Source organism: Syngnathus floridae, chromosome 8 (assembly GCF_059516105.1).
Source record: "Syngnathus floridae isolate MCC-2025c chromosome 8, RoL_Sflo_1.0, whole genome shotgun sequence".
Lineage (NCBI taxonomy): Eukaryota > Metazoa > Chordata > Actinopteri > Syngnathiformes > Syngnathidae > Syngnathus > Syngnathus floridae.
Genome location: NC_142420.1, coordinates 9,304,766 through 9,316,747, shown reverse-complemented (window position 1 = coordinate 9,316,747; position 11,982 = coordinate 9,304,766). Strand labels below are relative to the sequence as shown.

The following is an 11,982-nucleotide window of genomic DNA, read 5'->3' as shown; positions in this document are numbered from 1 at the left end:
GGACGCTTCAATACTTAAAATGTGTCCATGAAATGGATGAGTGAAGTGGTAAAAGTGGTCTGCAAATCGTATTTTGAGGTTCTGGGTTCGAATCGCTGCTCCAGCCTTCCTGATTACTTGTTCCCAAAAAATTACGGCACATATACTCCATCAAACAAAAAAGACAACAGACAAGATAGTATGTTGAAATATTTAATGGGTAGAAAAAAAATTATCATTGTTGACACTTACTTTGCTAACTATTTAATAAATAGCTAAATGTGTCTAGAATTCTTCTCCTTCCTCGTCCTCTTCATAGGAGTCAATTCCGACCTCTTCATAATCTTTCTCCAGGGCTGCCATATCCTCTCTGGCCTCTGAGAACTCTCCTTCCTCCATTCCCTCTCCCACATACCAGTGCACAAAGGCCCTCTTGGCATACATCAGATCAAACTTGTGATCCAGACGGGCCCAGGCCTCAGCGATGGCTGTGGTGTTGCTAAGCATACACACTGCCCTCTGCACCTTAGCCAGATCTCCTCCAGGAACCACTGTTGGAGGTTGATAGTTGATACCCACTTTGAAACCAGTGGGACACCAGTCCACGAACTGGATGCTGCGCTTGGTCTTAATTGCAGCGATGGCAACGTTAACATCTTTAGGCACTACTTCACCACGATACAGCAGACAGCAGGCCATGTATTTGCCATGACGTGGATCGCACTTGACCATTTGATTGGCTGGCTCAAAGCAGGCGTTGGTGATTTCAGCCACAGAAAGCTGCTCATGGTAGGCCTTCTCGGCAGAAATGACAGGAGCATATGTGGCCAGAGGGAAGTGGATACGAGGGTAGGGCACCAAGTTGGTCTGGAACTCGGTCAGATCAACATTCAGGGCTCCATCAAAGCGAAGAGAGGCTGTGATAGATGACACTATCTGACTGATAAGGCGGTTGAGGTTGGTGTAAGAGGGTCGCTCGATGTCAAGGTTCCTGCGACAAATGTCATAGATGGCTTCATTGTCCACCATGAAGGCACAATCGGAGTGCTCCAGGGTGGTGTGAGTGGTCAGAATGGAGTTGTATGGCTCTACCACTGCAGTAGAAACTTGAGGGGCTGGGTAGATTGCAAACTCAAGTTTGGATTTCTTCCCATAATCAACAGAAAGTCGCTCCATGAGGAGGGAGGTGAAACCAGAGCCGGTGCCTCCACCAAAGGAGTGGAAGACCAAAAAACCTTGGAGACCTGTGCACTGGTCAGACTGCAAATGCAGACACAACATTCAGACTACAAGCCTAAAATAACCACTTCTCTAAACGTTATTACTTTTCAATACTGCTGGGATAAGACGGATTCGATGAAATGACCCTCACCAGTTTTCGGATCCTGTCAAGGACAGAGTCGATTATCTCTCTGCCGATGGTGTAGTGTCCCCGGGCATAGTTGTTGGCCGCATCTTCTTTTCCTGAGATCAGCTGCTCGGGGTGAAAGAGTTGGCGATATGTGCCCGTACGCACTTCGTCTAGAAATGTGAAAGATTTATTATAGACAAGAATAACATCCAATGTTTTGCATCATTATATTACTGAAATGCAAAATGCTTCATTTTGCACTGACCAACAACCGTGGGTTCCAGGTCTACAAAGACTGCCCTTGGGACATATTTTCCAGCCCCGGTCTCGCTGAAAAAGGTGGTGAAGGAGTCATCATGGCCTCCAATTGACTTTGGAGTGGGCATCTGGCCGTCTGGCTGAATGCCATGTTCCAGACAGTAGAGCTCCCAGCAGGTGTTGCCCATCTGGACGCCAGCCTGACCTACGTGGACGGAGATGCATTCACGCTGGAAGAGAGAACGAAGCAAAAAGAAGACATGAGGATAAGGTTGGTTGTATAGTAAGCAAATAGCCGAGCAAAGCAGTGAATTGCTTTCTTATTACATCAAGTTTGATATTCCCGCAAGCTAATCAGCCATTGGGGTTGAAAAAAAAAGCTTCTTTCATTTCTGAGTAGACTTCTTTGATATTTGAGTAGACTGATCTTTATAGTGCATGAAACAAAAGAATTGTTTATTGTTACGATATATACAGTCAACAAAACAGAGAGGAGCTCATTTGCATTTCTTCTGAAGTTGACGGACCTGTTTGGTGGCATCATCCACAGCACACCCTCAGATAAAACTCAGATAAAACTTCCTCGTGCTATAGTCATCAGCTTGTTGGACTAGATTAGCAGGAGAAATGTGGTTGATAGTAATGTAACTGTTAAAACGTCTTTAATGATTTAACGATTTGTGTTTTAACACCAATGATTAGAAAAAAAATATTTTTTTAGTCTAGTACTTTTTATTGAGGCACTATGGTAAAATCACTGATTTATGATTGAATGAAACATTACACAAGATATGTTGTTAATTTTTTTATATTCCTTATCCTGTGTGACAAATTCCAGAGGAAGTCAAGTAAAATATATTCTTAACAATACTGGTATGCTCTCAGAGTCTCCTGTTTGCCTCCTAAATTTGGCTGTGTGACATTCACAAGCTGAGCCGTGATTGGTTGTAACATGTGATGTCAATCTCAGTCAACAGCAAGTGGCAAATGGCCGTCCCTGAAAGGAATAAAAACACCTTTTTTTGATTATTTATTTTATTTTTCGGCTTAATTGATTCTCCACAAACATAATATTGATGTTTATACTATTATAGCTGCATTGAACATATTTTGAGGATTTTTTTGGACTTGGCGTCCTTAAAGGATGCAAATTTTGTAGAATGTATGCAAATTGTTCCATCCATCCATCTTCTTCCGCTTATCCGGGGTCGGGTCGCTGGAGCAGCAGCTTTAGGAGGGACTCCCAGACTTCCCTCTCCCCAGCCACTTCATCCAGCTTATCCCGGGGGATCCCAAGGCGTTCCCAGCCCAGCTGAGAGACATAGTAACTCCAGCACATCCTGGGTCGTCCCCGGGGTCTCCTACCGGTGGGACATGCCCGGAACACCTCCCCAGGGAGGCGTCCAGGAGGCATCCTAATGAGATGCCCGAGCCACCTCATCTGGCTCCTCTCAACGTGGAGGAGTAGCGACTCTACTCCGAGTCTCTCCCGGATGACCGAGCTTCTCACCCTATGCAAATTGTATTTTATTTATCTCTCTCTCACTGTCTGATTTCCCCTTCTTTCTGAGGACAATGACATTGTCCTAGCATGGAAAGGTCACTGCCCATTGGAGAGATTTAGGAAATCAACTTCTATTATTTCAAAGTGTGTTAAAGCTCATTAAACCCAAGTTGAGATCAGTTCAGCTCTCCAGTGTCCTCTTTATTGAGCCCAGCTAATGTGACATCATCTCAATTTCCAGGTATGCAGGTCACAGCACAGCACAGCCGCTATTTTAGGGTGCTCATTTTGAGAGATGACACCCAGTAGCAATGTTTGAGTAAACAGGCAGCCACAAAAATAGTCCCTGCCACTTTAAAGAAAAACTCACAGACCATTAAAAGACTTTTAGATTCAATTGGCAATTTCTGACCCTATTGTGTCCCTCAGCTTTGTTTTATTCGTGTTTCATATAATTTATTTTTTCATCGTTGCCTTTTTAAAATGACTAAGAGCCTATTTGAGCAGGGTGGGTGTCCTGTTGTTCGATGGTTTTATCAGCTTGACTAACAAGCTGTGTTTGTACTACGCTGTGCAAACAAGCCTGCATGCAGCGTTTAAGAAGAACTGTTATAACCTTGGCATGAATTACAAAACTTTGTTCCAAAACGTTTTGCTGAGAGTGACAGCAAAGTCGAAACCAAATTTTGTCCACTGAACTGGTCTAGGTTTGTCTCAATCTGATCTGACTTGTTGCTACCTGCATATTTTTCTGACACACCTACATTTTTGACTGTCACGTACTCTGTCACACACCGAGTCACCGAAGGCAACCTTAGTGTGTTATGAGGGCGAGCAATAACAGCTCTAAAATGCAATCAAAACGATACAAATGAAAACAAAACAGCTCCGCAGTATTTCCAAATGCTATTTGTCACTCTTTTAATTTCATTTTGACACTCCGTGACTTTATAAATAGGCCGCCCTAAATGTAACTTTGACATCTTGTGTCATAAATAGCTCATTGTCCCAGAGATTGGCGGAAAGGTTGAGCTGAATTTGGCAGCTGACCTGGATGAGCAGGTGATGACAAGCCAAACCTCTAACTTGTGAGAAATAATCAGCAGCATTGACAAAAGCATTGTGCAATAAGAAAAAAAAAACTTACCATTATGCCTGCTAAATTGAGGGTCCTCACCACAATCTGGATTTGACTGGATTTGAATTTCCACAGTGCCTCTCACAGCAGTCCTTCAATGCGGTCCGAGTGAGTTCAACTGCCAAATGCACAGAGGCTACAAGCTATATTCAACTTCAAACCACTCCCACCTGTCTCCTTGACAGGAACTGTGAGCGCTCAGTCTGTTTGCATGACCACGAGGTACTGCCAATATAATTCTTCACACTGTAAACCGATCTTGCAGCCTGAGTGGAAACTTTCACTACGGACAAGCACAGGCTTCCAACGTTCATGAAATGTATCAATTGCTTTGAGTAATTTAGGATTGACTGGTGCGAATGATAGGTGGGACACTAGTTTAATGAAATATTATGTTCTCTTCATATGTCATCCAAAAACACCGAGATAAATGTAGATATTGTCAGTCAAAACTCACAGATTGACGTCACTCCTGTCAAATAGTTGCAGTGGTTTATCCTTTCAAATGTTTGCAAAAAGGGAAGCGTAACAAGTTCGACCGGTTAACTGACCCATTTCTGTGTGCATACAAATCAGCAATGACATTTGGGGAAATATTTTAAATCCCCCCCAAAATATGGCAGTACATTCCCTTTTGCAAAACATATTATCTTGTATTATGTATTAAAAGGATGAACCAGATATAACAGGGTTTTTTTTTTCCATAAGAACTACTTTTCGCCCATATTTATTCATAAGACTGCCTTTTTATGTTGACTGGTTGGGGGAAATTCCATTCTTCTATTTTGTTGTACATTTTAAATTCCATTCTTCTATTTTGTTGTACATTTTAAATAAATGCATCCTTGTCCCTGCACTGTAAAATGACTGCAATTTTACAATTTTGGATGTCTTTACAGTTTTTAGCAGCCAGAGGTCATAGTTGCTGCACAATGAATACTCCTGCACATGTGACAAGCTAACGGAAAAGGCTTTTTTTTTTCATTTATTTTATTTTTCGGAGCGTGACAGGGAAAAAAAGCCACTCTGTTTCCTTTTTCAAACTGCCTCTTTTTGATTAAAAAAAAATACTGTCTTCACATTAGTTTCATGCGCTCATTTTTTGAACCTTCAAATACAGCTGGTCTTGATGTTGAGAGTTTGGGCGTTGGCAGTAGAGTACTCAAATAACACAAGTGGGCCATGGCTTTGTGGAAACAGCCAACCGTCTACTTTCCTGTATTATTTGGCATTATACGCAAAGTAAATAAGAAACTACTGAAGATTGATCATATTCATTAGCAGACGTGGAATCTGTGAGAATAAGAAGGCAAAAAAAAAAAGATCCTCCTCATTGACTGAAAAAGCTGTTTGTCTCGTTTGAAATGTTCCTGAGGTTAGTTGGGTCGTCTGCCTCGCAGTTATGCGCCGTATCAACAGATCCATTTATCTCAGTCAGCTGAACAGGCAGCGACTGCGGAGGTAGGCAAATAAAACTCAGACTGGCCGGATGTTTTCTTTTGTTTAGTTTTTACTCCTGCAAAACCTTTTTGGATGATAACCACTTCATAAAAATCTAAGAATGAACACAATAGCGCATTCATTGACAATCAGTTTAGATCACGTGTACATTCTTAGTAGGCTGCATTTTTGCTGACCTTTTTGTTTACACATCTAAGCAGTTGCTCTGTGTGCAATTCGGCATCCATATTAAGTGAATCACGTCAAGGCTATTGAATTTCATTTCTTTCCCAAAGGAGCGAACTGACTATTCGGAGTAATAACAGTGTACTCTGCCTTTTCTATCATTCCAGCTTTGTGTTTTACTTGATAAACAATGTGTAATAATTACAAAGCAAATGTTATTTATGGGTGATTTTTGTTTCTGCTAGCTAATTATTTCCATCACTTTGTATTAGCTTTTTTTTATACTATATAATTTTTATATATACTATGAGTTTGAAATTCACTATGTTGGACCCAATGTATGTTGCATTCTGTCATTTATTGATGCACCGTGTGACTATCTTATCTCATATAATATAAGTGCAGAACAGGCTTGAAGGTCAAAACTTCTGAAACGAGCTGTGCGAAACTGTGAAATTATCTCCCCCCTCACTCCAAAAATAATAGATACACACTCCAATTCCCGTGCACACATACACAAAACCCAAACAAAGCTTTGGGTGGTGACATCCTTCCTGTATTGTGTTGTCTATTGAGCGGATGAACGTATCATTGTCCCATCAGCAGGTTCTCCAATTACAGCTCCTATCAAATCACTGCTCACCTCAAAGTGCAGGTATATAAAGTCGAGCAACACCAGCGGCTCAAGACCTACATCTTCTTACTGACACCTGAACGTCAGCAAAAGAGGGATCAACAATGGTAAGATGAATACAGACAGCATCAATGTGAATTATGTAAACAAACTATTTTCTCTTTTCACAGCGTGAATGTATCTCCATACATGTGGGCCAAGCTGGGGCTCAGATTGGCAATGCATGTTGGGAGCTTTACTGTCTGGAACACGGCATTCAGCCAGATGGCCAAATGCCCTCCGATAAAATAATCGGAGGTGGGGATGACTCCTTCAACACTTTTTTCAGTGAGACGGGAGCAGGGAAACATGTCCCAAGAGCCATCTTTGTCGACCTGGAGCCCACAGTTATTGGTCAGTGATTGACTGGATATTTTTTTTCGGAAATCATTGTAAAATTGTTCTGTTTTGGTGTTTATGTCCAGATGAGGTACGTACGGGTACCTACCGTCAGCTATTCCATCCAGAACAGTTAATCACAGGGAAGGAAGATGCGGCCAACAACTATGCCCGTGGTCACTACACCATTGGCAAGGAGATCATTGATCTGGTTTTGGACAGGACTCGCAAACTGGTGAGACCCTTTAACATATTTTTTATCCTGAAAAAGTTTAAAATTACTTTATGGGTGAATATAGGATCAGTAAATTCTGTTTGACTTTTTGCATGGGCCTTTGTCTGTGGAGCTAGCATGTTGTTCCCATTCTTGCTTAGGCATTCTTTGGTTTAACGAAATGTATGCAAGCATGGTTAATTGATAACTCTAAATTAGCTGACTAGTGCACCCTGCCCCTTATCTACTACAAGTCAGCTGCAATAAGCTTCTAATGCATGCATGGATTATTCATCTTCCTGTATAATGTTACATTTTCAGGCTGATCAATGCACAGGCTTGCAGGGATTCCTCATCTTCCACTCCTTTGGTGGAGGCACCGGCTCTGGTTTCACCTCCCTCCTCATGGAGCGTCTGTCTGTTGATTACGGAAAAAAATCCAAGCTTGAATTTGCAATCTACCCAGCCCCTCAGGTGTCCACAGCAGTTGTAGAGCCCTACAATTCCATTTTGACCACTCACACCACCCTTGAGCATTCCGACTGCGCCTTCATGGTGGACAATGAAGCCATCTATGACATCTGCCGCAGGAACCTTGACATTGAAAGGCCAACCTACACTAACCTTAACAGGCTGATTGGCCAGATAGTGTCTTCGATCACAGCCTCTCTTCGCTTTGACGGAGCCCTGAATGTTGATCTGACAGAGTTCCAGACCAACTTGGTGCCGTACCCTCGTATCCACTTCCCTCTGGCTACATATGCCCCAGTCATCTCTGCAGAGAAAGCCTACCACGAGCAGCTTTCTGTAGCCGACATCACCAACACCTGCTTTGAACCCGCCAACCAGATGGTCAAGTGCGACCCTCGTCATGGTAAATACATGGCCTGTTGTCTGCTGTATCGTGGTGATGTCGTCCCAAAAGATGTCAACTCTGCTATTGCCGCCATCAAAACCAAACGCAGCATCCAGTTTGTGGATTGGTGTCCCACTGGTTTCAAAGTGGGCATAAACTACCAGCCTCCAACAGTGGTTCCTGGAGGAGATTTGGCCAAAGTGCAGAGGGCAGTGTGCATGCTAAGCAACACCACAGCCATCGCTGAGGCCTGGGCCCGCCTGGATCACAAGTTTGATCTGATGTATGCCAAGAGGGCTTTTGTGCACTGGTATGTGGGAGAGGGAATGGAGGAAGGAGAGTTCTCAGAGGCCAGAGAGGATATGGCAGCCCTGGAGAAGGATTATGAAGAAGTGGGTGCAGACAATATAGGAGAGGAGGATGAAGGAGAGGAATATTGATTCAAAGACACAAGAAGAATCATTTTAAGAGGTTTAGTTTTTGATCAGTTAGGCCTAGTCGTGCTTGTCCTATGACAGCATATTCTGCAGAGATTCTTTCTTTTTTGTGTCAGACTCTTTTGTGCACCACCCCCACACTTATTCCCTCACATGTGGAATGTCAGTTATGAAAGGGCTCCAATGTCAGCTTCTATGTACCATTCAGCTGTGACGCTGAATGTTAGAGTGAGAAAATAACCTTAGTGTCTGCTGTTTATCTGTGTAGTTCCTACTGTAGTAACAAGTAAATTCTGCAAAACTTATGCTACAGTACATACACAGTGATAAGAAAATGGCTGAACCAATTTGAGTGAGTAAAAATATGAACTACATGTTTCTCTCTTGTTTTTCTGGGATCATTCTTATTTAATTTATAAGTGTGTGAGTATATTATTAACAATCACATACATACTACATCTAATATAGCTAATAATATACTACATTTTAATACATCTTTGTGTATTAAAAAGTATGTGATTACAATTGGTCTCTGCAGTTTGCTATATCGTTCGGTTCATTTTTTTTAGCTTGCAAGATAGACATTGGTGCTATATTATCATTGAAAGCGGTTTTGTTTTACCAAAATGATTATTATTCAGAAAAACGGGAAAATAGTATTCCAAAACTTGGTGGTGAGGAGGTCCAAACAACAACGGGAAAAAAAAGAAAAAAGGTTTGGAAGAACTGAAAACAATTTTAATCATTACTCAAAACACACAAAAACTGGATTTCAGAAAAATAAAATCGTTACAACGATCCACATATCGAACTTCGGCGACATCCGTTTTTTGTTCAACCAATCAGCATCGGAGCTGCTGACAAAAGTTTCCGTCCTTCCGCTTCCCCTCTCTATATAAACCCTCGCTCCCCGTTTCCGCACCACTTTGCCTTGTCTCTGAATCCCCTACGTCGTTCAAAGGACAAGCAGCCAAAATGGTGAGTAACCACGCGGCCTAGTGACGATGACTCAGTTCTCCTTGTTCTCCATATTAAGATTACCAACCTGAGCTAAATCCTGCGTCATGCGAGCGCAATTAATTTCAGTCCTTACGGTTAGCGGGACAAAAACTAGCGCGTGTCCGTTAGGTGACCGTAGTTTTATGCTAACGTGCCACGAATGGGAACTGAAAATGGCAAAAAAACATGTTCAAACGGCCAAAGGTTGAAATATCAAGATGATGTGATAAATGTGCGTCTTAAATTTTAATTGGATTATAAACTAGGTCAAACAAACAAGTTAATAAGTCACATTCTTACTCGAATAGTTTCTAAACCAGTTTGAAACTTTGTGGTACTACTAAATGTTCAGTGTGAGGTTGGTTTGGTCGAAGAAATGAGAGGGGGGGGGGGGCGATAAAGGAGTGGTCAGTAGTCATACGTTTCGTGTCCGCCATTTTTTGCTTCGCCGTTTAAGCCGCCATTTTTCAGCCTTTGGGCGGGTTTTTTCTTGGTTGAGGGAGGGGCGCATCCCCTGCATTACACAGCACTATGCAGCTGGAAAGAATGGAGGAAGGGAGAGGCCGCAAATGGGGAGTTGGGAGGCAGTGACGTGGGCAAACTTCCCGCATTGACGAGGGGAACTTAACTTTTTTCCCCAGAACTGTTTTTGTTTTAGTATGCCTTAATTTTACAATTCTGCTTGTTTTACATAGACAAAAAAAATCTTTTTGCACATGCGGTTCTCATGTCAGTGCATGTAAAGTTGTGTATGATAATAAATTATATTGATTACTTATGCATAGATCTTTAAGTAGAAAAGCTAAATTGTTTGTGCCTTCTCTTTCACGCAGCGTGAATGTATTTCAATGCATGTCGGCCAAGCCGGAGCCCAAATGGGCAATGCCTGTTGGGAGCTTTACTGCCTGGAACATGGCATCCAGCCAGATGGACAGATGCCCTCTGACAAGACAATTGGAGGGGGTGATGACTCATTCAACACCTTCTTCAGTGAGACCGGGGCTGGGAAACATGTGCCTCGAGCGATCTTTGTTGATCTGGAGCCCACTGTCATTGGTGAGTTTACATTGACACACCTAGTGATAAACTTTCAGGTTTTTGGATGAATAACGTGAACATCTCAATTGTACGATTTTCTACAGATGAGGTGCGTACAGGTACCTACCGTCAGCTCTTCCACCCAGAACAATTAATCACAGGGAAAGAAGATGCAGCCAACAACTATGCCCGTGGGCACTACACTATTGGCAAGGAGATAATTGATTTGGTTCTGGACAGGACTCGCAAGCTGGTAAATGCTTTGGACAGCCTAAGTTATTTATTTTTTTAAATAATGGTTATACTGATGATTTTAAGTGATGTGATTACAATTTATCTTTCAGGCTGATCAATGCACAGGCTTGCAGGGATTCCTCATCTTCCACTCCTTTGGTGGCGGCACTGGCTCTGGTTTCACGTCACTCCTCATGGAGCGTCTGTCTGTTGATTATGGGAAGAAGTCCAAACTTGAGTTTGCTGTTTACCCCGCACCTCAAGTGTCAACAGCAGTTGTAGAGCCCTACAATTCCATTCTGACCACTCACACCACCCTTGAGCATTCCGACTGCGCTTTCATGGTAGACAATGAAGCCATCTATGACATTTGTCGCCGAAACCTCGACATTGAAAGGCCAACCTACACTAACCTTAACAGGCTGATTGGCCAGATTGTATCATCTATCACAGCCTCTCTTCGCTTTGATGGCGCTCTGAATGTTGATCTGACAGAGTTCCAGACCAATTTGGTGCCGTACCCTCGTATCCACTTCCCTCTAGCCACATATGCCCCAGTCATTTCTGCAGAGAAAGCCTACCATGAGCAGCTTTCTGTAGCAGACATCACCAACGCATGCTTTGAGCCCGCCAACCAGATGGTCAAGTGCGACCCTCGTCATGGCAAATACATGGCCTGCTGTCTGCTGTATCGTGGTGATGTGGTTCCCAAAGATGTCAACTCCGCCATTGCTGCCATTAAGACCAAACGCACCATCCAGTTTGTGGATTGGTGTCCCACTGGCTTCAAAGTAGGCATCAACTACCAGCCTCCAACAGTTGTTCCTGGAGGAGATCTGGCCAAGGTGCAGAGGGCAGTGTGCATGCTAAGCAACACCACAGCCATTGCTGAGGCCTGGGCCCGCCTGGATCACAAGTTTGATCTGATGTATGCCAAGAGGGCCTTTGTGCACTGGTATGTGGGAGAGGGAATGGAGGAAGGAGAGTTCTCAGAGGCCAGAGAGGATATGGCTGCCCTGGAGAAGGATTATGAAGAAGTTGGTACTGACAGCATTGGCGAAGAGGATGAAGAGGGAGAAGAGTACTGAGGTGTCATTGCTCAGTCTTTGAAGTTACAAGGTCCAAATATTCAGTAATGGCATTGACCTGGTCTTTTGCTTGTTGGCTGTGATTGCGCAGTTAATAAAGAATACCAAGCAGCATCAATGATTGTCATTTTTGTTATTAAATCCCAGGGAGAACTTTCCAGACTGCCAACACTCAAGTCTGAGCTAAATCACAGGCATAAGCAATGTATTCACCAAGTGTTTCAAGTGACTGTAGACTTGCATTAATA

At 42.9% G+C, this 11,982-nt stretch overlaps 3 protein-coding genes across 5 annotated transcripts; 2 read left to right on the top strand and 1 right to left on the bottom strand.

Moving 5' to 3' along the window:
* Positions 1-178: 178 nt before the first annotated feature.
* Positions 179-4,408, bottom strand: LOC148394421 (tubulin alpha chain). The gene is made up of 4 exons (XM_088382892.1): positions 4,240-4,408; positions 1,596-1,818; positions 1,352-1,500; positions 179-1,239 (listed from the first exon to the last, which is right to left on the bottom strand). The coding sequence occupies exons 1-4, from the start codon at positions 4,240-4,242 to the stop codon at positions 265-267; spliced, it is 1,350 nt and encodes a 449-aa protein (XP_088239018.1). The 5' UTR covers positions 4,243-4,408; the 3' UTR covers positions 179-264.
* Positions 4,409-5,369: 961 nt separating this feature from the next.
* Positions 5,370-8,900, top strand: LOC148394420 (tubulin alpha chain-like). 3 transcript variants are annotated; one of them, XM_088382131.1, is made up of 5 exons: positions 5,370-5,691; positions 6,463-6,597; positions 6,661-6,883; positions 6,955-7,103; positions 7,404-8,900. In XM_088382131.1, the coding sequence occupies exons 2-5, from the start codon at positions 6,595-6,597 to the stop codon at positions 8,376-8,378; spliced, it is 1,350 nt and encodes a 449-aa protein (XP_088238257.1). In that variant the 5' UTR covers positions 5,370-5,691; positions 6,463-6,594; the 3' UTR covers positions 8,379-8,900. The 3 variants fall into 3 exon arrangements, with proteins under 3 accessions (XP_088238257.1, XP_088238254.1, XP_088238255.1); XM_088382128.1 differs by having other exon boundaries at positions 6,460-6,597; XM_088382129.1 differs by lacking the exon at positions 5,370-5,691 and having other exon boundaries at positions 5,976-6,597.
* Positions 8,901-9,183: 283 nt separating this feature from the next.
* LOC148394419 (tubulin alpha chain) lies at positions 9,184-11,852 on the top strand. The gene is made up of 4 exons (XM_088382124.1): positions 9,184-9,353; positions 10,208-10,430; positions 10,517-10,665; positions 10,757-11,852. The coding sequence occupies exons 1-4, from the start codon at positions 9,351-9,353 to the stop codon at positions 11,732-11,734; spliced, it is 1,353 nt and encodes a 450-aa protein (XP_088238250.1). The 5' UTR covers positions 9,184-9,350; the 3' UTR covers positions 11,735-11,852.
* The last annotated feature ends 130 nt before the right edge of the window (positions 11,853-11,982 follow it).

What these genes read in the sequence shown, in the direction of transcription:
- LOC148394421 (XM_088382892.1), bottom strand. An exon ending in CCTGGAACCCACGGTTGTTG is followed by an intron (nt 1,501 to 1,595) that starts GTCAGTGCAAAA and finishes TCACATTTCTAG; the next exon opens with ACGAAGTGCGTACGGGCACA. An exon ending in TTGACAGGATCCGAAAACTG is followed by an intron (nt 1,240 to 1,351) that starts GTGAGGGTCATT and finishes CTGCATTTGCAG; the next exon opens with TCTGACCAGTGCACAGGTCT.
- LOC148394420 (XM_088382131.1), top strand. An exon ending in CCTGGAGCCCACAGTTATTG is followed by an intron (nt 6,884 to 6,954) that starts GTCAGTGATTGA and finishes GTTTATGTCCAG; the next exon opens with ATGAGGTACGTACGGGTACC. An exon ending in TGGACAGGACTCGCAAACTG is followed by an intron (nt 7,104 to 7,403) that starts GTGAGACCCTTT and finishes TTACATTTTCAG; the next exon opens with GCTGATCAATGCACAGGCTT.
- LOC148394419 (XM_088382124.1), top strand. An exon ending in TCTGGAGCCCACTGTCATTG is followed by an intron (nt 10,431 to 10,516) that starts GTGAGTTTACAT and finishes GATTTTCTACAG; the next exon opens with ATGAGGTGCGTACAGGTACC. An exon ending in TGGACAGGACTCGCAAGCTG is followed by an intron (nt 10,666 to 10,756) that starts GTAAATGCTTTG and finishes TTTATCTTTCAG; the next exon opens with GCTGATCAATGCACAGGCTT.